This window comes from Mixophyes fleayi, chromosome 1 (genome assembly GCF_038048845.1).
Source record: "Mixophyes fleayi isolate aMixFle1 chromosome 1, aMixFle1.hap1, whole genome shotgun sequence".
Taxonomy (NCBI): domain Eukaryota; kingdom Metazoa; phylum Chordata; class Amphibia; order Anura; family Limnodynastidae; genus Mixophyes; species Mixophyes fleayi.
In genome coordinates, this window is record NC_134402.1 from 39,377,356 (window position 1) to 39,403,177 (window position 25,822).

At 40.9% G+C, this 25,822-nt stretch overlaps 1 protein-coding gene and 1 long non-coding RNA gene across 8 annotated transcripts in view; one reads left to right on the forward strand and one right to left on the reverse strand.

Moving 5' to 3' along the window:
• Positions 1-25,822, forward strand: part of JAKMIP1 (janus kinase and microtubule interacting protein 1) — a 122,767-nt gene that overhangs the window by 74,515 nt on the left and 22,430 nt on the right. For 6 of the 7 annotated variants that reach the window (XM_075194608.1, XM_075194566.1, XM_075194609.1 and 3 more), the window contains exons 9-14: positions 694-822; positions 1,597-1,725; positions 3,292-3,375; positions 10,580-10,642; positions 15,360-15,458; positions 20,709-20,810. In XM_075194608.1, the coding sequence (XP_075050709.1) occupies positions 694-822; positions 1,597-1,725; positions 3,292-3,375; positions 10,580-10,642; positions 15,360-15,458; positions 20,709-20,810 (606 nt within the window). The remainder of the gene's footprint in view (positions 1-693; positions 823-1,596; positions 1,726-3,291; positions 3,376-10,579; positions 10,643-15,359; positions 15,459-20,708; positions 20,811-25,822) is intronic. The other variant, XM_075194616.1, reaches the window with a different exon arrangement.
• LOC142135771 (uncharacterized) lies at positions 10,402-14,349 on the reverse strand. The gene is made up of 2 exons (XR_012687428.1): positions 14,260-14,349; positions 10,402-10,612 (listed from the first exon to the last, which is right to left on the reverse strand). It is a non-coding gene; the product is annotated as an uncharacterized LOC142135771 (long non-coding RNA).

Here is a 25,822-nt window from a genome sequence, read left to right on the forward strand (position 1 = left end):
GCCTTCGCCAGCGCATCTGGCACCCACTGCCACACGGTCTCCAGTTTTGGTGCAAGGTGTTTTTCTTTTGTTTTTAATTATGTGTTTGTTATACCTTTTGATGTCAATAATTTAAGATTATGGTATAAATATTATCTATTTTAAGTAGAGTTATGTCGACCAAACGCGGGACAATGTTCCACCCACTTCTGCTGCAGTCCTGAGTACATAACCTGATCTCCTCTAGTGCAGATTAGCTCTATCACATTATTATTTTCCTTAGTGAATGTATTAGTCAGAAATGTAACCTAATTAATACAATCTAAAGAATTGATTTCTTGCTGTATGTGTATGACCGTGATTGAACAGTGTTTTAGAACTCAACTACAATGGTAAATACACCTACTATTAGGGAGTTGCTGTAGACAAATGCTTTATGCTGTAAGGTTTTACTAAAAAGTAATAAAAAAATGTATTATAAAGAAATATTTATTGTTATTACAGGTGATAAATTACACTTTACCTTTTTTTTTTTTTTTTTCCCCCCTCAAGAATTCATTTATAAGTTCAGTGCATGCTGCCATATTTCTTTGGAGTGTTATAATATGAAAGGATAAAAGTCAGTCAGAGGTCAGACAAAGATAACTAACCACCTGATTGTATTGAATAGTGCAGCTCTTCATGCCCAGGACAATAACCAGCTCTCATTTTTAGAGGCATGTTGTGGAGACGTTTTTTGGATTTGATGAAGAATCTGTAGATTCCGAAACCTCTTCAGTCACCTCGTACACAACGGATAGAACAGACAGGACGCCAGCGACACCTGAGGAAGACATCGAAGACGTAAGTTCTAGTCCGCGCTCCTGTTAATGTTATCTTATGGTTCACAGTCATTTTTGTTTTTGTTTGTGCTGTATGTTAAGGGTAGATAAAACATTTTACACTCTGCTATCCTGACACGACAGCACGCAAGCTTGGTTTTAAAACCCATCTATGGAAAAAATATATATATATTTTTTTTTTATTTTTTTTTTTAAAAAAAGTGGTTTTAACAAATAATTATAAAACGGGTTATGTATCTCAGAACCTATACAGGCTCCTGTGTTCTGACATTAATTCCTACGTCCATGTTCATCCTGCGTTTTTGGAGACATTTACAAAAGGGCTCACTAATGATATTTATCTCAGGATCCATTTGTGCCCTTAGAGCCCTAAATATATATAACCCCACGCAACAGAATTATACTGTGACGGCGGATAAGTGCAATTTAAAATGTAGCTATTATTTTTGGAAATCTGAAATCGTTATCTATTGTAAGACAACTGTCAGTTTTCGTTGCTGGCTGTTGTGATAATGAGGTTGGTAGAGATTTGCAGCTAATATCCTGTACGGCCGTTTCAGAATTGGCTTTGATGACATTGTCCGTCCTATATGATTGGGGTTAGAGGTTTGTAGCACAGTGCAGTCAGGATACCTTCTCAGGATACAGGGAATGTCCGCATAGCATAGTCTGGTCATGTGGAAATTTGGTGCCTTATTACTCACAAATGTAAAAATGTTTTTCCTGAATAATCATTTTATATTCATTTGGTGCATTGTTCATGCTTGTTTTGAAGAGCACTCCTAAAGAGGAAGCTGATCTACGGTTTCGGCAGCTGACGCGGGAGTACCAGGCCCTGCAGAGAGCGTATGCCTTACTCCAAGAACAAGTGGGAGGAACGCTGGATGCAGAAAGAGAAGCCAGAGTAATTGTCATTTCTGTCCAACGTATTGATTCAGACACAGTTAGACTCTTCAGTTCCGTAAAGGATCTTTCCCGTGACACAATCTTGTCAAAAGTTCTCTGTAACGAGGTTCAGCGAACATTGAAGCGTCATTGTAAAATGCGATGTAGAGAGAGCCTCAGGAGCCACCAACCATGGCAATTACATTGTCAATTAGGCACTTAGGGGTCTATTTATTAAAGTTTTTCCCCCTTGTAAAGCCCCGAAAACTGTCAAAATCCCTATGTATTAATCTAGCATATCGGAGATATCTGCTGCTTTGCACCCATTAGCGTTTTTCTGAGCACTCCCCATAACAATGTATGGGGAGTGCTCAGTACCGCTATGTATTAAAAACTGGCAGGTGAAATATTACTTTTTTTTTACTTGTTAATGTACGCCATCTGAAGCTGGCGCCATCTGAAGCTGGCATACATTAACATAAGTGAAACTTTACACTGAAAACAGCGCTGCTCTGACGAGCAGAGCTGCACGGTGCTCTCTCGCTGGCTGGCTCTCGGTGCTCTCTCGCTGGCTGGCTCTCGGTGCTCTCTCGCTGGCTGGCTCTCGGTGCTCTCTCGCTGGCTGGCTCTCGGTGCTCTCTCGCTGGCTGGCTCTCGGTGCTCTCTCGCTGGCTGGCTCTCGGTGCTCTCTCGCTGGCTGGCTCTCGGTGCTCTCTCGCTGGCTGGCTCTCGGTGCTCTCTCGCTGGCTGGCTCTCGGTGCTCTCTCGCTGGCTGGCTCTCGGTGCTCTCTCGCTGCTCTCTCGCTGGCTGGCTCTCGGTGCTCTCTCGCTGGCTGGCTCTCGCTGCTCTCTCGCTGCTCTCTCGCTGGCTGGCTCTCGGTGCTCTCGCTGGCTGGCTTTGACGTTTCAAAATATAGAAAATCCCTTTAAATGAGCTCAAACAAGATTTTTTCTTTTTTTTTAAGGTGTGTTTGACCAGAATCTGACCACCTTACTATATTCAGTTTTTATCTCCTCCTTGTCTATGTGTACCCTGTTTGTAGCCACTCAGGATGTTCCTAGCAGCAGGAGATAACTGTACTGATTATGTAAAGGACAGTGACCTGTTCACTCCAGGTGTTGTGTTAGTAGCTGCATGTAATCGGCAGTGTTATAATGTGAGGAGGGGAGGCTATTAAGAAGTAACAGAAGGGATGTAATAGACAGGAAAGAGCAGGGTCCCCCTACAGCACAGAGTATACTGATGCAGGTGTCAAACTCACCATTGTTTCAAATGAAGTTCATACATTCATCTTGTTTTGATTAACTTTAAATATTTTACTATCCCTCTATGGATCCCGAGTGCTGTTGCGCTATTTAAAGGTTTTTACAGAGAAATAAGATGACAGAGGAAGTGCAGGAATATTGTCTTTCTCCTTAATGAAAATGTGAACTAAGATTAAAATTAATATATATACACACATACATACAATACATTTAAGTTATTACAGAATGCCATCTTCTGTACAGTAGTTTTATATTCACATTCACCCAGTACATACAACACATTGCTTTGTGCCCACTGATCAGTGTTTGTCCTCCACAGACTCGAGAACAGATGCAAGTTGACCTGTTCAGGTGCCAGGCAAAGATCGAAGACTTAGAAAATTCTTTGTCTGAGAGAGGACAGGTAAATGTTGCAGACCAGACTCTCCATAATCCTGTATGTGTGCTTCTTTGCAGCGTGGTTTCCACCCTTGTGGCTTGGTGGTGGGCTGTCTATTTGTAAGGGCAGTCCTTTTTTTTTTTTTTTGCATTTTCATTTCATCTTTTAATAAAGTGTTACTGTCCAAACAATAAACATTGGTAATCTAATCATGTAACCGATCAATTAAAATGAACAAAATGCAGCTCAAGAAACATTTTGATCACTCTCTCCTGCTTCATTTTCATTATTCACTTTGCACTGCTTTTAAATTAAAGATAGTCATGGTTCTCTGCTAACCCCTTCCATATTTATTCTGTAGAACATTTACTTGATCTGAGAAAACTACCATGTAAATGTATAACAAACATGAACTCCTAGGACTTGGCCATGAGAATCGAGATTATTAGTTTTTGGTTTGTATGGCCAAAAAACACTCGGGATCAGTCCACTCATTGCCCCTTACGCCACCTTTTCCGCCAAGGTTTTGTCTGCTCAAATAATTTTATTCAAATTATTGGCTGGAGATAGAAAGGGAAATATTGATCTTTTCTGATACGATATAATTGATATCTATATTAAAAGCTTCATATTGTAAAACATTTCAACTCTGGTTCAGCTTGCATAGGAAGCCGTCAGCATTGGTAGTGATTTGATGGTGGGTTTTATGCTTTCTAATTACTTATTAAGGTACTCTCACTGTATCACATACATCATTTTCCTACGAGACAGGGGATGAGATGAAGGGACCATAGGCAAACCTAACAGTAGTGCACGCAGCATTGCCCATGTATATGATGGGGATAGGAAGAGTTGGAGAGCAGCCAAGCACTGTCTAATATTATAGCTACGCCCCCATGCATGCTGGTCACACCCACTGGTGGCGTGGTGTGGAAACCCCCCTCTACAAATCCTGCGTTTGCCCCTGGAGACAAACCTTTGTTTAGTTGTGTAGAATTATCTGAGCCTAACTAGCATTTGACCAGTAATAACTACATAAATGTGCAGTGTGGTTATTACCATATAAATGGAAAAACTGCTCAGTGAGACCTTCATTATTATCACCTTACCGGCTCACACTATCACGGAGAGGATAAAAGATGCCGACTTCCCTTCAATTATAGAACTACAAATTGATCTCTCTAGCGTCAGTAACACCTGCTGTTTATAGCATCTGTAAAGCATAGCTCCATAATGTGTGTGTGTGCTCCAGCACGTGACCTGGTTCCGGTACTATGATCCGGATCATGGGTAACACTGTCGCACTGTTTCAAAGGTAGTAAAACAAACAATAAAATATAATTTTACATACAGTATTTATGAACTGATTTGCAGTTTGTTGCTCTCCTATATCCCATGATCATTGTTTTTAATGTTCTCCATGTCTCCATGATAAAGATGGAAGTGGTGCTGGTCTCTAAGTCTCCATGGTAATAGAATTGTGAGGTTTCTTTACCTCCTTCCAGATCACTGCAGCCGGTCATTTATTGATTCCTTGTTCTTAGAGCTCAAGCTGTTAGTCAATCCCCGAGAGTGCGGTAACCTGCAGATATCCGGATCCTGGACTTTATGTGTCATTGTTGTACCTGCTGCTTCTCCTTTCTTGTTACTGCCCCTGGTATGTTGTGTGTGGGGCTCAAGGCTATAATGTTATCTGTGGGCACATGGCTGCCGTGGCATGCATGTATGGGGCACAAGGCTGGCATGTGTGAGCACACAGCTGGATCAGTACACTGATCATTAGTGCTGGTTATAGTGTACCCAGGCCCGGATTGACACTTATCATCCTAGGATGCTTTGTGCATGGTGCCCCATAAACCCACATTTGTCTCATTAGTCCCAAGCACAACTACATCCTATCTATATAGAATAAATACATGGTAGCAACAAGGCCTTTTTGAAGCCTTATCCCTGACAGGACAACTATGTAGGTACAGTCATCGTGATCTGAGCACAATAGAAAAAAGGTTAAAAAAAAAAAAATGGTTCAGTGAGGATTTTTTTATTTATTTTTTAGAGAGGACCTACAATTAATTTGGACCCACACATATAATTATGTACTACAATAAGCTGCAGTCATAGTTACTTTTATTTATTGTTTAAAAATCAAGCACTACTGGTTTGCTATAGAACAGTGCTGTGCTATAATATGATTATAATGCTTGCTTATAGCAGCCCTTTACATACCTCCGAACTGTCCATATTTCAGGGGTCTTTTTAGGGGTCCGTTGGGCATTCACCCAAGTAACACTGCGTGTCCCATCGTGACATGGCCACATGTGTGTGCTGCCACAACACAAGGTCCAGATTCAGCATACTTTAAAGTTATGTAATTATAAGGAGCACAACTTTGTATCTCGTCCTGAAGCATTGCACAGCAGATCATCGGAGGACAAACAGCTTATATTCTTTAATGCATTCTCATTCAAGTTCTGTACCAAGTGTGGTGCATTATATATATATATTTATATTATTCAGAATTAATAATATTCCCGCCCACCAGCACTGAAGCTTCCTGCCTGACATTTCTATTTCTGTTGATAAGATGACCATAAATCCCAGCTCGCTGCCTAGACTCGCGAATATCCTTTGTTTCCCACATCAACTCTATATTTACATCGTTACATACATCTAAAAAACATTTCCAGAATACGCACATATTTCTCACAAGACACTGCATGAACTTTTAATTCATGCACTCATCATCTCCCGCATCGACTATTGTAATTCCCTCCTTACTGGTCTTTCCAAAGTCAGACTCGACCCCCTACAATCTATTTTGCACGCAGCGGCTAGATTGATTTTCCTTGCAAATTGTTTTTCGTCTGCTGAGTCACTCTGTCAGTCTCTACATTGGTTGCCTGTTTTTGAACAAATCTAATGTAAAATTCCATCAACAAAAGGCCATCAACAAAATTGCACTGACATACCTCACTTGTCTCAAAATATCTCCCAATTCCCAACCTCCATTCTGCACAAGATCTGCATCTCTTATATGGTTTGATCAATGTTCCTCTTTTTTAAATCTTTAGAGAACCAGTTATGTACTTGTGCCCCCTTTTTAGGATATCCTTTTTTGGTAGGATTCATTCCGTGAAGATGACGGCATTGCCCTGGGCCCTCTATCTTCTCTGGATTCTTCCAATACCAATTGCTTCCAAGGGCCAGAGATCTATAGACCCAAATCTCACAGGTTATCTCTCTATAAGGAATAAGTCTAGGATCAAGAGATGCATCTCAGCTAGGTCTTGATGGGAAAAGGCATGAGTCTGCTAGTCCTGTTACATTACTATATGTCGGCTAGGTTGGCAAAGACCATCATCCTTTGGCTGGACACACCGCAGAGGACCCAATGGGTAGATTTTAATTTTAATGGGTAGAGTTCTGTCCTTGGCTGAATGTGCTTCTAAATTACATCTATCTGTGTCAGAATTCTTTAGATGCGCTCAAGCTTCTCACTTTATGGGTGGGATTTTGAAGTCTTCACACAACTCCCAGTTTCAGCTGCGACCTTATTTATAAGAACCCTTATCTCGGCTGTATGTTTGATCATTCAGAATGACAGACAACCCTTACGTGGATCATTTGAAGATGAATGGGAGAATGGAAAAGGCTGTGGCCTTGAGGATAAGAAACGGAGACACATTTTTTTATATTAAGTTTGGCCAAATGCTCTTTAAATGTTATAGTTAGGGAGAGAGATGCATAAATCCTTTATGGTTATATCTCCTATATCAGTAGCATTTTTCTATAAGATTCTTACCTGTACTTCTTGTTTGTGAGAAGCCAGCAGGTTCTCTTCACCGTTGGTGCCAGCGGTCTGGGGTTCTTGCTTTAGCATGATATGTGTTTGATGCATTATTTCCCAAGAACACGGGAGGGAAAACATACTGATCCCTCATATCTGCACAGCCAAGAGATGTGTTTGGCTGACCTTGTACCCCGCAGATATACTCATTCACCAAGGTGTGATGGATCTACTTGTATGAAACAATCTCATCATATTTGCAAGGTAACAAGTTGTCAGTCAGGTGTGGATTCTCTGGGAATGGCTGGCAGATCACCACTGTATCTTGTATCACTTTTATATGCAGGAGATATATCATTCTTGTGACCTCATCTCCAACATATTTGTGAGACCTTGACCTCAATCTGTTCAAGCTTTCTACCCCATCAGTCTTCTGTTCCCTCCTATGCTGGCGATTTTCTAGTCAATGTTAATACCTGTATGGCTTACTGTGTCTTAATGTACATTTGTTACGTATCCAAATCTCATCTCTCTATTTCCAAAAGCTTTGGTCATCTATAATTAATTGTTACATATTATGGTTTTCTTATGACACCCTTGTTGAAACTAAAATGGTATGTAATGTGCTTTTGAAAATAAAAAAAATGGCTAACAGAATTATTTTAACATTCCTACCAACTCTCCTATTACTACAGCTGCCTCCTAACTCTCACTTCTCCCGATGGCCTCTTCCAATGGATTATTTCCACCACCCACCGTGATGGTCACTCCATGGACCTAGGGGTAAATGTATTATACTCCGGTTTTGTCAAGTCGCCGGAAATCGGCGAGTCGACAGCTAAAATGTAAAACGGCGCTGCCTTGCAAAGGGAAACTTACCTTTACAAGGCAGCGCCGCTTTAAATTTTAGCTGTCAACTTGCCGATTTCCGACGACTTGACAAAACCAGAGTATAAATACATTTACCCCTAGTGTTCTCCCATCTCTGTGACATCTCCAATTTCTCCAATTCTTTCTTCCCACTCTCTGACCACAATCTCCTTTCCTTTACCCTCTCTTTACCTCCTAGTCTCCCTCTCCCACCCAAAGTCGCTTGCACGCAGTGTCCCATCAATAGCATTGACCCCCTTTTGCGTTCTCCCTCGAACCCCTCCTTACTCCCATTTCTTCCCTATCATGCCCCAATGCAGCTATCACTTTTTACAACTTCTCACTCTGTTGCCCTTGACACTGCAGCCCCTGCCACCCCACTCCATCTCCATCAACTTCAACCCTGGCACTCTCCCTTCTTACTCGTCTCCATCAAAAGTGCTCTCGCTCCTCTAAACACCAATGGAGGAAATCCCGCTCCATTGCTTACTTCATCCATTTTAAATTTATCCTTTCCTCCTAATATTCTGCCCTCTCTATTGCAAAACAAACCTATTTCACGTCCCTCATCTCATTAGTTCTTTACCTCCCCCACCTCCTTCCATGTCGTCCATCACAACTCTTGACTTTGCCACCTACTTAAAAGACAAGATTGATTCTATTCACAATGATATCAGCTCTCACTAGATTCACCTTCCCCTACCCGTCCCCTCTCTCTCTCTCACTCACTCTGCCACCCTTGGCTCCTACACACCTGTAACTGTATCCGAGATCCTCTCTTTTGTCTCCTCCTCTTCTTCTACAACCTGTCCTCTCGATCCTGTCCCCTCCCAAGTTTCTCTGCTCCCACTCTCCCAATACCTGTCATCACCTTGCTCACCTCTTTAACCTGTCTCTCTCCACAGGTATCTTCCCCTCGGCCTGCAAGCATGCTATCATCTCCCCTGTTCTCAAAAAATCTTCCCTTGACCCACCCTCTATCCAACTATCGCCCTGTGTCTCTGCTTCCCTTTGCTTTTAAAATTCTCGAACGGCTTGTCTTCAGTCGTCTGACCCACTTTCTCTCTTCCCACTCTCTTCTTGACCCTCTCCAGTCTGGCTTCCATCCCCTTCAATCAACGGAAACTGCCCTCACTAAAGTAACAAACGACTTACTCTCAGCTTAGTCCAAAGGTCACCTCTCCCTTCTCGTACTCCTCGACCTCTCTGCTGCTTTTGACACCGTCGATCGTTCTCTTCTCCTCGCCACTCCCTAGGTCTTCACGAAACAACTCTTTCCTGGTTTGCCTCCTATCTCTCTGGCTGCTTTTTTAGCATTTCTGCTTTCGGCTCTTCCTCCCCCCTCTTCCTCTTTCTATTGGAGTCCCTCAAGGCTCTGATCTTGCACCACCTCTGTTGGTGAACTTATTTAATCATTTGACCTCTAATACCACCTCTATGCTGATGACACTGAAATCTATCTTTCCTCCCCTGACCTCTCTCCCACTGTCCTAACTCAAGTATCTTCCTAACTCATCTGTGCTACTTATGTGTACCTCATCTAGTTGTTACTTGCTTCTGTAACCGGAGCTACGGAATCTGTGGCGCCTTATACTGGAAAAAACATTATTATTATTTATTTATGTTAGTCCTGTAGTATTTATTATTATTATTATTATTATCATTATTATTATCATTGTAGATTTGTAAGGTGCCACAGTCCTCCGCAGCACCCTACAGTAGAGAAAACAGAAATAAAATAAATGCAGACATGAAAACAAAGGGTATGGAGGACCCTGCTCATTGGAGAGCTTACATTCTAAGTGAAGTGGGCACAGCTGAAATAAGAGGAGTAAATGTGTTTCAGAGTGGAGATTGGGATAGTTTGTGAGGGTGCATTAGTATGAATAGTGTTATTGAGGATCAGGTCATCTCTAAAAAAAAAAAAAAAGAGATGACCTTATAAGAGCAGAACCTTCTAACAGCCTAAGGTAACGTAACCATACTTCCTGAGGCTGTGAGAGTGGATGCGATTGTTCAGAGCAAATTTCTCATCAGTATTTTGGTGCATCTCTTATTATTAAGGAGAACCATGGAATAATCCAGCAGGTTAATTATATTTAAATGATGTAACAGAAAAATCAGCCTGCTCCATATCCTTGTCACCTGTGTTTCTGGGTCATTTTTTAATGATGCTTGAGGTGATTGTTATAGTGGCAGCCACGGTATCTTGATATTTGGCATAATCTTACCTCAATATTAGCCCCGGAATCTGCTCAGCAGAAGTTGACTTCCGTGACTATTGGACGTTCCTCTTGTCTCAGCAGTGTGTGTGTGTGTGTGTGTGTGTGTGTGTGTGTGTGTGTATATATAGGGCAGAATTGTTACGATATGTGGTGTGCAGTGCAAGTAAATAGCAGTTTACAATTTTATTCATTCATTATTGTGTTTGCATTGATGCCACAACTCTTCCATTAAAGTGTTTCTGTCACACACACCCGTTGTAGGCAGCCATTTTGTGTGCTTCTTCAATATTCATGATATTGTAGATCAGGATATATGCTAAGCTGTGTTCCTTCATGTCTTCCTCAGGATTCTAAATGGGTGGAAGAGAAACAGCAGCTTCTGCGAAAGAACCATGATTTGTTAGACAAGGTATTGTCCATTACACCTTGTGCCGTCTCTAGCTGGCAACGAAGACCAAGGGGTATATTTATTAAACTGCAGGTTTGGAAAAGTGGAGATTTTGCCTAGAGCATCCAATCAGATTCTAGCTGTCATTTTATAGAATACACTAAATAAATGACAGAATCTGATTGGTTGCTATAGGCAACATCTTCACTTTTCCAAACCCGCAGTTTAGTAAATCTAGCCCCAAGTTTATGTGACATTCTGTTTGGTTTATAGTAGAGATGGGCGGGTCCGGTTCTCCGAGAACCGAACCCACCCGAACTTTGGGTATCCGAGTACCGAGCTGAGCAGCTCGGTACTCTCCCGCCCATTCCGAATCCAAATCGAGGCCGAACGTCATTGTGACGTCGTCGGATCTCGGGACTCGGTTCTCGCGATACTTCAACTTTATAAATACACGCCTCCACAGCAATCCATCGCCATTTGACAGAGGGAGAGAGCAGGGTGTAGTCATAGGCTAATTAGAGCAGGGACAGAGAATACCATATTGTTCTTGCAATTGCTCTAACCAAAATCGCTAGTGCAGAGAGGAGGATAGAGGTTTATTATTTTTTCTTCATATTTGGCACTCCCCAGCGCTTTTGGGGTGTCCCCCATAATTGTGCATTAATATTTCTGGCTGTCAAAAGTCATATCTGTCAGCAGTATCTACTCAATAATTTGTAGCACTCCTCAGTGTTTTTGGGGTGTCCTCCCTAATTGTGCATTAATATTTCTGGCTGTCAAAAGTCATATCTGTCAGCAGTATCTACTCAATAATTTTTAGCACTCCTCAGTGTTTTTGGGGTGTCCTCCCTAATTGTGCATTAATATTTCTGGCTGTCAAAAGTCATATCTGTCAGCAGTATCTACTCAATAATTTGTAGCACTCCTCAGTGTTTTTGGGGTGTCCTCCCTAATTGTGCATTAATATTTCTGGCTGTCAAAAGTCATATCTGTCAGCAGTATCTACTCAATAATTTTTAGCACTCCTCAGTGTTTTTGGGGTGTCCTCCCTAATTGTGCATTAATATTTCTGGCTGTCAAAAGTCATATCTGTCAGCAGTATCTACTCAATAATTTTTAGCACTCCTCAGTGTTTTTGGGGTGTCCTCCCTAATTGTGCATTAATATTTCTGGCTGTCAAAAGTCATATCTGTCAGCAGTATCTACTCAATAATTTGTAGCACTCCTCAGTGTTTTTGGGGTGTCCTCCCTAATTGTGCATTAATATTTCTGGCTGTCAAAAGTCATATCTGTCAGCAGTATCTACTCAATAATTTTTAGCACTCCTCAGTGTTTTTGGGGTGTCCTCCCTAATTGTGCATTAATATTTCTGGCTGTCAAAAGTCATATCTGTCAGCAGTATCTACTCAATAATTTTTAGCACTCCTCAGTGTTTTTGGGGTGTCCTCCCTAATTGTGCATTAATATTTCTGGCTGTCAAAAGTCATATCTGTCAGCAGTATCTACTCAATAATTTGTAGCACTCCTCAGTGTTTTTGGGGTGTCCTCCCTAATTGTGCATTAATATTTCTGGCTGTCAAAAGTCATATCTGTCAGCAGTATCTACTCAATAATTTTTAGCACTCCTCAGTGTTTTTGGGGTGTCCTCCCTAATTGTGCATTAATATTTCTGGCTGTCAAAAGTCATATCTGTCAGCAGTATCTACTCAATAATTTTTAGCACTCCTCAGTGGTTTGCGCTCAGAATGGATTCAAAGCAGTCCACATATGATCTAAATGAGCAACCAGGTTCTGTCACCAGTCCTGATGTTAGTGTTCCCAGTACGTCATCTGGCCAAGGCGATGTCAAACAACAGAGTGTTTTCAAATTAGTGCAAAAAACAAAAACCAAAAAAAAATTTACTGTATTGAAGCGAAAAAGAAGTGTAACTGAGCAAAAGTTAAGTGACGATAAAAAAAAAATTGCAAGCATGCCATTCTACACACGCAGTGGCAAAGAGAGAATGAGGCCTTCACCTTTGGCTATTAGTGGCAGATCCCAAAAAGTTACCCAGGCTACAATTGGTGCACAACTACTGTTACGCGTCAAAGCTGAGCTGCAAGATACCAGTGAGGCATTACAGGAGAATATTTGCTCTGATTCACAAATGACAACAATCCCTGTGGAGAGTCCATCCAACAGTGGGATGTCTAATCGTGAGCATTCTGCTGATGTGTGCCTTAATAGCCCGAGTGTAGCCGGTGATACCCAAATTGAGGATGCCACTTTGGAATTAGAAGAGGATGAGGGGGAGATTTGTGTAGGCGACGAGGGCGCTAATGATGATGTTGATGATTATGATGCAGACAGATACCAAATTGCCTTTCTCAATTTCTATTTATATTCTAGATTATATAACGGCTGAATAGTTTTCTATTTTACTCCTAGTGGAGAGAGGATCTGATGCAGACAGATACCAAACTGCCTTTGTCCATTTCAATTTTTATTGTACAGTCTATAACGGCTGAATTTATTAGTATTTTATACAAGTGGAGGGGGGCCTAGAGAGACAGAAACCAAACTGGCTTTCTCTATGTCAATTAATATTGTACAGTCTATAATGGCTCAATTATTTTTTTTTTTTTTAAAAAAGTGGAGGGGGGCCTAGAGAGACAGAAAGCAAACTGTCTTTTTCCATTTCTTTACATATTTAAGTATAAGTGTAGGGTGTAATATACATCCAAAGACGATGGCTGCATTGCCAATATGCATAGATGGAGAGGAAGACAATCTGTTTTGTGTGTAGAATAAATGAAGGCCTACCAACAAAGAATTAAACTGTTTTTTTGGATGATTTATTACCTCAACAATTAGATTACTTATCTCTAAAACAGTTGGAGCACTAAATTGGGTTATTTTAGGCACAAAAACATGGATTTTCCAACAAAATAGCAAAACAAAACCAAACAAAACCAAAACCAAAACCAAAACACGCAATGGCAGTTTTGCAAAACCAAAACCAAAACCAAAACCAAAACACGACGGTAATCCAGATCCAAAACCGAATCCAAAACCAAAACACGGGGGTCAGTGACCATCTCTAGTTTATAGGGGCAGTAACGCTGTACATCTGGTAGATTTCAAATTTAAAAATCTTGACACATTCTTAGTTAAGCTAAAGTTTTCAATTCACAAGAGCCGTCTCCTTTTAAACTGAAGAATGTAATTTAACAAACATGGCGCAAGGTATATTTTCTCATAAGTGAACATTTTAAGTCTCGCGGTTTTTATACAGTATAAGCGGACTGTCCCATCCAATTTATTTAAGGACAGCTAAATCTTTTTAAGCAACATCCTTGTGGCCCTATACGCACTGGTGTTGCATTTCAATAGTAAACGGGTCTCAAAATAATACCCATTGGTTTAGTAGTGATCGGTTGCAGTGAGTTCATTCTTTCCAAATTCACTGGGAAAGCCTAAAAACAACCCCAGTGACCTCAAACACTTGTAACAACCGTATGCAAATGCGTTTGACATGCTGTTGTACTAATGATTTACGTATGAGGCGTAGTCTTCCTGCGAGATTTTATTCAGGACAAAAAGCTAAAATTGCCTAGCAAAGCATGTCTGTTGTGTTTACTGTGACATCACTCACCATGCCTCTCTATGTATTAATACACTCGTCTGCAGGATGAACAGATTACTTATTTTGCCATGGAGGCTTGCTGGGCAGTCTCACAAGTTCTGGCTTTGTGTTGCTCCACTCTCTTAAGCAGTGGATAAAGGATTGATCACATTATATGCTAGACATGTGGTGCAACATAAACACATCAGCTATTTCAGATAAATTGATCACCTCAGTATACAGGCTTCCATACATATTATTGTTCAATAATAGCAATAGTTGCTCTTTAAGAATTCTCACATTAGCAGGGAAGTACTTACCTGGTACACTTCCACCCTCATATCCTTAATACCTAAGATGATTTTATCGCTTATTAAAGCACAGTTCTTTTAAGTTTTTTTAATAAAACAAAATATGTAAGAGTACTATAGTACGCTGTTGTAGCCGAAATAAATACTGTGCTTATTATAACCATGACAAGTGTCTTAGTAGCACAAAAACCAAAGCGTAAAATAGTTCTATATGGATCTGATAAACGCTTTTACTTAGGAGGATCCTTTCCAAAATCCAATGTTTAATCCTGCCTATTACTAGTCCTTGATTTAAACCAGCAGCGGGCAACCTGTTACAGCTCAGTTCTGAGAATAGCAGACAGGAGCCGGGGGCCACAGGTAAAGGTTTGGAGGGGCCGCCTGTTGCTCATCACTGAATAAACACAGACAGTGCTGTTGCCAATCCCCCTCACTTGTAAACCGTGATTCATGCAAACGGAAAGCACACAGGAGAGGGGCAACGACACCCGCACAGCCTGTGGGCAACAAGCCCATCTTAGTTGGAATTCTATGTATAGCTCAAATATCATAAGCAAAACACAGCTACACTTATCAGATTTTTCCCCAGATAGCTCAGATTGTCCACTTAACTCTGTGCTATGGAGAACTTGTAGGATGAAATGAATGTACTGCATTTATTGGAAAATCCCAACATTTTTATTTTCTCCGTAAATTGAGTTGCCGTTTAGTCACCCATATTTCTTTCACTGATTTTATCCCTTATCCTGTACAAGTGTCAGGTGTGACAGTTCTGTCCCGTAACTCCTCAAGCTCTCTTACAATATCGTGTTGTTTCAGATCTATAAATACGAATCAGAGGAGAACCAGATGAAGAATGAGATTCAGGATGCCAGAGACCAGAACGAACTGTTAGAATTCCGCGTTCTAGAACTTGAAGTAAGAGATTCTCTCTGTAAACTGTCCCCAGGAACAGAAATTGCTTTTGAGTCTCGGATTAAATATATTTAATACAAAATGCTTCTTAAAGCACATGGATACGGGAGCGGGAAGTGTGACTATAACTTGAAAGACATGTGTTGCCTTAAATTAGTGGTTACCTATTGGCACAAGACTGACCAATATAAAGCTGTTCATTGCACTTCTGTGGAAATATAATGATTGTTCTATGATTTGCCCATTGTTCCCATCTAATTTTCTGCATGTTTAACATGTACACGCACACTGTGAATTTTGTTAACCCTGTTCATTTTAATGTCTTTGTTATGTAACCCTGCATGTTTAATTCATTTTACATGTTTTTCTGAAATTCTATATTGTTTTACGAAAAATATTTCTTGTAATAAAAAGATTTGCACTTTATTTGCGTTCATTTATACCATCTCCTTTCTTGCACGTTGTTTAAATTCTGTTTTCTTGTTTATTTTGTATCGCTTCATTTTCTGACATTACCCAGCATGAAACCGTGTTGATTAATTTCATTTTGGCACTTCAAATACTAAATTGCTAAAATTTCCTATACACTTGTCCTATTGTCTCTTGTGTTGTATGTGCCAAGGCAGAGTCTCGCTTTGGTCTATGACGTTTTAAGTTGAACCTTTGTAGAATACAAGTATGAAAATCAATAGCTGAACGTTTAGTGCCGCTCTGAATAATACATCACGGTTAAAAGTTCTTAACATATATTTAGGTATAATACATCCATATAAATCTAACTACAATAGTAATTTTCTTGGGTTGACTTTAGCGGGATGAAAAATTAAAACCTATTTTTTATTAAAAAAAAAAGAAAACATTAAATATTTTCTGTTAAAGGGAACGTAGAGCTAAGACCTGCTCTTATCTGGTATAAAGGTGGGTCCCTTTGTGGGCTGTATTTAATATTAGCGCTGTCCTAGTTTAATTGTGAGGGAATCCGTCATAAATGAGTAATTGCTCACCCTACAACCTCTCGGTCGAACACCTCATTCTCCAGCGTTTTACTAGTTGTCAGATAAGTCATAGTTAAAAAAAAAAAAAGTAAATATAATTAACAGAACTGTACCTATACTGTCTTCTACCTGTTGTGCTTAATTTTATGTTATGGTGCATGGAGCCCAAGCCCCAGATTCAGCGCACTGTAAAATGTTAATGTGTAGGGCGGCACAGTCCAGCTAATGGCTGACGGCATAAGAGCCAGCTCCAATGGGGAGGGGGCTGGTATCCCCAATCATTTAAAAAAAAAAAATTGTCTCTTATGGCTGACAGAGATACCCCGTGTTCTGTCCAGTGAATGAGAGTAAATGAATGGTTTCCTCGCTGTGCTGTTTCTGGACAGAATTCAGAGAGAGTGCGGATTCCACAGTGCTGGGGAGCAGAGAAATTCCCAGGTGTTAGAATCCCCAACATTCCGGTAATTAGGTGACTGTAATATGTTTATTATAAAGATGTAAAGTGCTTCCCCTCTATCATTGTTGCTTACATGCAGCTTAAGTGTCCTCTCCAGAGGCATCAACAGTCAAAGGATAGAGTATTCGTAGCTTGTGGGTTACTCTCTTACACAACGCTGTTCCGCTAAGCAGTAGTAACATTTGCAGGTTAGAGGCTTTGCTGGGTTCTCATAACAGCACTCCGTCTCTCTCCTCAACCTTGAATCGCCCTTAAGTTAAATTTGCTGCTTATCAAAGGGTTTTGTAAACTACCTCTGCTATATATAGTGAAGAGGGTCATCAGTGGGGATGTGCAATAGTGGTACATCTGTTATTAACTTAGAGGAGACAGAAATGTGATAATCTGATAAAGCCTTTTAACTGGGTCTTACAGCTCCAGCTATGTCATTTACCATATCAAATGTAATATCTAATGACCTTAGATTTTAAAAATCTGTCTAACACTTACTGAATTTCTGGGCACCCGAACACTAGCGTCATTCATATATGCACATTCTATTTCCCAGTGTAGTAACAGTGAAGACTGGTGTATACCTGTAGCCACGAGACTGAGCTCAGCGTCAATCAGCAACTAGCCGTCCCACTTCTTTCTCAGGTTAGGCTGAGGAAATCTATCTAGAGACACATATACCAGAGGTAGAGCTAACATTAAACAGCGCTACATAGTAAAATGAAGTGGTCATTTTAAGAAAATGTATAACTGCTCTTTAAAACCATTGTTTGGTATAAGGTAGAATGTCATATTGAAGCATTATCGCAATAACTACACTCCGTTTTAACATCCACTAATCCATTTTGCTTCATTGACATTAGTTTGAACTACCTTCTAAAATATACTCTGATTGCTCAGATGATCAGTTAATAGCACAATACTTTCAAAACATTTTAGCTGTCTTTTTAGCACTTACGTATTGTGTATTTATGCTATAAAAGTTGCACAGATCCCTTGTTGCTTTTCAAAAGCAGCAAATGGAACAGTCCATGGTGTATATTGCACAACATTGGTGTAACCTCGCCAATGACAAGACACTTTCCTTAAGTGTATTTTACCTTTGAATACAAGTAACTGTCTGGACTATATGATCCTCCCTTTCCTAATTGGTTTCCATTAAATGTTCTCAAGGAATTACTGCAAACCAAATGTTTGAGCCGTTAGAGACAGATGAAGGGAAAGGGGCCTGAGTTAGGAATAAATAAGGGCAGTCATTGTCGTCCAAAAATCAAGGCAACTAGCGGTGTATTTACTGAACTGCAGGTTGAAAAAGTGGTTATTGCCTATAGCAACCAATCAGATTCTAGCTGTCATTTTGTAGAATGTACTAAAATTATAACTGGAATCTGATTGGTTGCTATGGGTAACATGTCCACTTTTTCAAACCCGCATATCTATCTTCGGATGACAGTGTACTTATTAGGGCTCTGTTGACGTTTGTATCGTCAATATCAGCCGTGATTCTAATAAAACTGTCTGTCCCTTTTTTTTGTATAGGGAGGCAGCATGGCGTGACGACAAAGCTGGCCATTCTAGACCTATAACTGGCATGAGATGGTTGTTTACAGTATGCATCAATATCGTAGTCCACCAATAACAGATGAATTCTAATTGTTCTCCCCCACTGTACCTAGTATAGATTAACTACAGACAGATCTATACCTGGTTATTTTTTTTCACATTCTGCGCAAATATGTAGAAAACAGACTAATTGGGATAGTGATTTAAATACACCTATACAATTACTGTGCACCATAGACATAACAGAAGGTAGTGCGTTATTGCCACATGAATGTAATACAGACTTTCATTATATTCTCGGATATGTCTGGATGGATCACAATGCCACATGTATCCAGTTTTCTAAGCTTTTCTCATGACCACGTTGTGTTATAGACAGTTAATGTGACACTGCTGTGTTAATCGCTGTGGACCCCAGCAGTGAAACTTGTTTCTCTTGGTAAAGTGAAACTAAGCTCAATAAATGTGTACTATTGTCTGCCCGAGGATCAGATGTGCTGTCTTACTTTCCCGTCACCGTTATATTCCACCGTTTGGAGTAATGTATAATGCTGCAATCCTTTTTATTACCTAGCAAAGGATCTCCATTATGAGAGAACTTTCTATGCTCTTGATATATACAACGCACAGCTGAACAATATGGCCGCTCTGAGGTAGATAAAGCTGAAGTGATGTCGGTATATATTGCCATAGATATCCACATTTTTCTGTGGATACTTTTCTGCGGAGCACATCAAACAGAATAGTGTTTCGGTGGATCACAATTACTATTATGTCATGTATACCGAAGTTAATTATAATGTTTGAATATTGACTTATGTCTATAGAAAAATAATCGATTTATTATTGTCTATTCATATAGCCCTGCTTCTATTATGAAGCGCTGTACAGAGAATATATAATTATTCACATCAGTCCCTGTCCCAACGGAGCTTACATAAATCCTCTACCACATACACACTAGTGTCTTTCGTGTCAGAAGACAACCTAATAATATTTTTTGGGACTGTAGGAGGAAACCCACACACACCCGGGGAGAACATACAAACTCCACACAGATAGGGCCTTGGTTCGACTCAAGCTCATGACCCCAGTGCTGTGAAGCAGCAGTGCTGACCACTGTGCCCCCATGCTCCCAGTGATAAGATGATGACAACTACATATAAGATGTAGACTAGAGAGGAATTTTAATGAGCAATTGGTCAATACTAAAAAACAGGGACACATCTTCAAAACCAGGGACTGTCCTTGAAAATTAAGGACATTGGCGGTTATATATGACCTCAGAATATGTCGTCCAATAATCACTTTTACATGTATGAAAAGATTTCTCTTACATGGAATTGTGGAACAAGTTTCTTCATGTTTGAGGTTAGTTCTACTTTAAACACTTTGGGTCACAAACTAGACGGAGTGTTCCTCATTCATAGTAATTGCTTTTACATTATATGCATGCATCGATAAACTAATGTAAGGTCATTGGTACAAGACCTAAAATGGTCGAATTGTTTAGACAGTAAGTATGTTGCATTTGTGTACTTTTGCTTCTTGATTGTCAAATTGTGTGTAAGTGATGGTTTTGTTACAGAAAAACTTGTTTAAATGGGGTTTTCCACCTTCAGGCCAGTTAAATAATTCCATCCTGCGACTTTTCCTATAAATAGATTTCTTTATAGATGTGACTGGCTTCCCCATATCTATATCATCAATGGTCTAGCCCAGGCCTGACAGCCTGTGGCTCTCCAGATATTGTGAAACTACAAGTCCCAGCATACCCTGCCAGCTGTCGGCTAGCAAAGCATGCTGGGACTGGTAGTTTCACAACATCAGGAGAGCCACAGTTTGTCCAGCCGTGAGCTAGATTATATAAGGGCAGTGATGGCTAACCTGTGACACTACAAGTCCCAGCATGCTTTGCCAGTAGATAACTAGCGGATAGCTGGCAAAGCATGCTGGGGCTTGTAGTTTCACAACAACTGGAGTGTCACAGGCATCACTGTATAAGGTCTTTGTAAATAGCAACACAGTGTGGGTAGTAAAGGTTGCAGGATGGCGTATAGAAGCCAATACATGAAAGATGTCTGAGGGTCTAGAAGTAAATTAACTTTTTTTTTTTTTTTTGTCAAGTGACAAAATAACCCCATTTAGTTTCCACGTGTCCACTTTGTGTGTATATCAGGGTAATATTCCATTACATTCCTAGCTTTTCTATTAGGTAAAAATGTAAAATAACACATTTTTCCCCAGGAGAGAGAAAGAAGGTCTCCAGCCTTTAACCTCCATATAGCCAGCTTCCCAGAAAATAATGGAAGCGCTCTGCAGCTTTTCTGTCAGCAGGAAGGAATTAAGGTAGATGCAGATTCACTTCCCTCTTCTGGTGCATCCCATGTCTGTTCACCACCCATCATTAATGCACACACGCTAACAGAAGCATTAAATGTCATTATTGGTATTCTAAATGTATTGTCATGCATGGTCATCCTCACCTTTGTAAGGCGTATGTGTAACGTGTAAGCCATGTGACTGATATCTATACGTTGTATGATAAGTTTCACTGGTCACTGAAAAACAAACAAGGCAGCCATTTTGTGTGAACTAATAGTTCAGCCTGTCCATGCACTGGGGAACCAGTGGCTTAAAATGGCTGCCTCCATTGTATGTAAGTGATCAGTGCACTGTAATAGATGTATATTGTTATTTCTCCATGTGACACTTGAGTGTTGGGTTACAAAGTGATATAACTTTTGCAAGTAAAAAAAAAAAAAGTCACATTTCAATGTACACATGGTAATCAAAAAATAACCATTAAAAACTGTATTATTAAGAAACGATGTAATGACCAGCAATCACCATCAGAGAATAGTGTATATGATAGTGGTTGGAAGAATTTCTTGGCTTAGACCTTACTAAAATGAATTCAAGCACAGAATATAAGCAAGTAATTAGTCAGACTAGATGGGCAGTTTGGTGTTATCTGCTACTGTAATTCCTGCTTCTAATACATGCAAACAATATTTATGTCAATATGTTATGACTCGGTTGTTTTGACAGCTATTTTAGTCATTTTGAGATACAGTACTGCCAGTATTGTGACTTTGACTGCTCACTTTACTATAGCCCATGTAGTCACACTTGGGGCTAGATTTACTAAACTGCGGGTTTGGGAAAGCGGAGAAGTTGCCTATAACAACCAATAAGATTCTAGCTATCATTTATTCAGTGCATTCTACAAAATGACAGCTAGAACCTGATTGGTTGCTATAGGCAACATCTCCACTTTTTCAAACCCTGTAAATATACCCCCTGGGGTCATTTTATTAAAGGGGCAAGTGCCCCACCCTTACACTTTCTAGTAAAGGGGTCTGGTTTGGAGAGCCTCTGTTTACTCCTATCTAAGCCTCCTGATAAAAAGAAAAACGGCAAAAATGAAGACAGCAGTCCCTCCAGTTGTACCAGCAATGCTGTAATAGGAAAAGTCAAAGGTTCAGTGCCCATTTTATGACATCATCAAACTGGACATGATCTGTCACACGCCAACGTAATTTTTCAAAATAAAGCATGATGAATTGAAGTAGAGATACATGGATGTTGGGACTGCCAGATAGCAGAAGGTTGCAGTAGTCAAGACTGCAGAGAAGAGTTTTGGTAGCATGTCTGGAAAGAAAAGAGCTCATTCTGGCAATGTTTTTAAGGTGGAGTCGACAGGACTGGGAGAGAGTCTGTCTGGATGTGAGGAATAAAATAGAGAACATAGTCAAGTGTGACAAGAAGGCAGTGGGCTTGAAATACTGAGGGATTTGTGGTGTTATTGACAGAGACGGAGGTTTGAAGGGAGGTGGTGAAGGAGGGAAGATCATTTCTGTTTTGGATATGTTAAACTTTAAGTAGAATTGTGACATCCATGTGGAGATAGCAGAAAGACAGTTGGTTACAGAAGATAGTACATAAGGAGAGAGGTCAGGGGAAAGATATAGATTTGGGTGTCATTAGCATAGAGATGGTACTGGAGGCCGAATGAGCGAATTAGTTCCACAAGTGTAGAGGTGTACATTGAAAAAAGTAAAGGGCCAAGAACAGAGCCTTGTGGGACCCCAACAGATAGTGAGAGTGGAGGGGAGGATGTGCCAGAGGGAGAAACACTAAAGGAGCGGTTAGATAGGTAGGACGTGATCCAGGAAAGAATGGTCTCACAATGGCCAATGTAGTGAAGGGTGTGTAGGTGAAGAGGGTGATCATCAGTGTCAAAAACAGCAGAGAGGTCCAGGAGGATGAGTATGGAGAAATGCCCCTTATCATACTCATCACCAGTTATTTATATAGCGCTACTAATTCCGCAGCGATGTACAGAGAACTCGCTCACATCAGTCCCCTGCCCCACTGGGACTTAGTCTAAATTCCCTAATATACACACAGACTTGGTAGTAAGTAGATAATCAATCTCTGTTGTGAGAGCATTTTCAGTGGAATGTTGGGGGCGGAAGCCTGATTGCAGAGAGTCGAGAATGGAGTGAGAGGAGAGAAGGTGAGACAGGTGTTTGTACAGAAATAGCTCAAGTAGTTTTGGAGGGAAAGGGGAGGAGAGAAATAAGGCGGAAGTTGGAATGAGAGGCTGGATCGAGAGATGGTTTCTTTACAACTGGTGAGATGAGCGCATGTTTAAAGGAGGTTGGATGTATGCCAGTGAAGAGAGACACTTTGAAGAGGTGAGTTAGAGGTGGGCATGCAGTGAGGGAGAGGGCGCAGAGAAGTTGGGAGGGAATATGGTCGCGGGGACTGGTTGTAAAGTGAGACTATATATTCACTTACTGGAGAGTATGAATTGAGAGTGGATCAGGGAGTGTAGGTGAAGGTGAGTAGAGTGGGCGAAGTGTGTGGGATTTGGCATGAGGAAATATCTTGTTGAATAGTGTTGATTTTGTCTTTGATGTAGGTGGCAAAATCATGGGCTGTGAGGGAGGAAGAGGAAGAGGGAGAAGGTGCAGATGGGCGGATTAATTTATAGTGGAGGAAATCGGGATAGGAATGATATTTCCTCCAGTGGCGCTTTGCAGGTAGCGGGTCTGTTTGGTGTGTCATGGTTGGGGTTTGGATTGTCGGAGACTATATGTGATGGCTGAAGCTGCATTGTCTAGGGCTGAAGTGAGTGTTTTGTTGTAGAAAGAAGCGGTCTGATTAAGGCAGGATAATACAGTCATTGGAGAAAATAGTTGTTTTAATGAAAATGAGAAGTGGATTGGGTTAAGTGTACTTAGGTGTTGCTATGTACATGTGGATTTGGGTGCAGGGGGGAGGGCATGAGGTAAGGTTGAGGCTGAAGGAAAGGAGGTTTTGGTCAGAGAGTGGGAAGGCTAAATTGGAGGAACTAGAGATGGAGCAGTGGCGGGAGAAGACAAGGTCAAGGGATTGTCCATCACAGTGGGTGGGAGATGAGGCCCATTGGGAGAGACCAAAGGGGGAGTAAGTTTAGTAGCAGAAGGGATTGTAAGATTATCAATAGGAATAATTTTTTGTTTTTGTGTTCGGTAGATACAGATGTATTATGTGTTTTAATAAATGTATAGATTTTTGAATGAGTTGTTTCTTATGAGCATTATTGAAGTAGTTCTGCTATAGTTAGACTGTACCAACTATTTATTTATTATAGATTCTTTACATATTAATTGAGCGTTCAGAGCTGTATAGCTTTATCTTTTCTTAGGTTTTTTTGTGGGATTTTAACAGCTGTGATCACTCTTAATTCTAATTAATGGAATCTCGGCACCGGACTTCTCCTTTATTATTGGTGACAGTTGAAATTGCCTAGTATGAGAGTAGGCAGGTGGTCAAAGGATAGGAAATAAGTGAGCCAGGCCATAAAGTTGTCAAGGAATTGGGAAACTGAACCTGAGGGTCGACAAATGGCAGCAACACGAAGGTGGAGAGGATAAAATAGATGGATAGTGTGGACTTCTAAGGAAGTGAATGAGAGGCAGGGTTCAGAGGTAATAAGTAGGAAGGTGCAGATTGAAAGAATAGAATACCTACTCTATCACCTTGTCTGGGAGTGTGGCTGAGGGAGAGCACCCATAGGAGAGAGCTGCAGGGGATGTAGTGTCAGAGGAGGTGAGCCAGGATTCTGTAATAGCCAGGAGGTTGAGGGATTTAGAAATGAATAGATCATGAATGGATGCAAGGTTGTTATGAACAGATCTGGCGTTCCATAGTGCACAGGAGAAGGGAAGAGATGGTAGTGGAGATATGTGGATAAGGTTAGTGGGATTTAAAGCATGGGGTGGATAGAAAGTTTTGGGTTGGAGCGAGGAGCGTGAACAGATTGTGGCGGTTGTAAGTGGCCCGGGGTTAGTTGAGATGTCACCAGCAGCCATGAGAAGGAGCAGGGTGAGAAAGAGGACATGCGAGGAGGATTTGTGGGTGTGACGTTTATTTCTGTTTATGTAGGCTGGTGAGTGTGGTGGGTGCAGGAGACAAAACAGTTCATGGGTGCAGACTAGCGAGAAGGGAAGTAGTGAAGAGGGGAGAGAAATAGGATGATGGAGAAAGAAGAGGAGTTTGGAGAGAAATGTGATGACCGTGAATAGCAGAGTAATTGAGTAGGTGCATGCTGGAGAGATGTGGATGTGTATTAGCTGGGGTAGGTAACGAGAGAGTGGGAAGGAACAATTGATCCAAACCGCACCAGGCTATGGAGAAGATGAAGGCCATCAGAGATGGTAGTTCAGTAGATGCTAAAAGGGCCTTGTTTTTCGGTGTGAAGTCGATCCTCAGTGCTGCTGACACGTTTGCCAACAGTATTCAGAATTATCCAATGCTTTACATTTTACATAACGAAAGGTGGGAGCCTGGGCAAAGAGCTGGGCCAGTGTACAACTATCGTCCACACGCCGCCACCAGTGATGAGAGATGCATGATCCCACACTGCATCACACATCAGTTTGAGTTTTACATTAAAGAGAAGTGTCTGTTGTAATCAGTGTTAGTGCTGTGGGTTGATGATGTCTTAAAATGGACACTGCACAAAGTTCAAAAAGCAATAGATGTCCACTGTGATATACTTTCATTGGCAAACACAGGGGGGTTCCTAGTGCCTGGAAACCCCCTCTAAGCCTGGGGCACTGTATAATTGAGGTGGCTGGACCCTGCCCCCGCTTCACATGGCTCTGCTTGAAAAGGGAGAGCTGCGTGCACCTAACAGTTGTGCACGCAGCATTGCACATGTATATTATAGGTTTAGGAGGAGTTGGAGAACAGCCAAGCACTGTCTAAAATTATGGTCACGCCCACTGGCAGCATGGTGTGGAAACCCCCCTCTACAAATCCTGACTTTCTGCAATCGATTCAACTTCATGTACACCCAGAGCTAA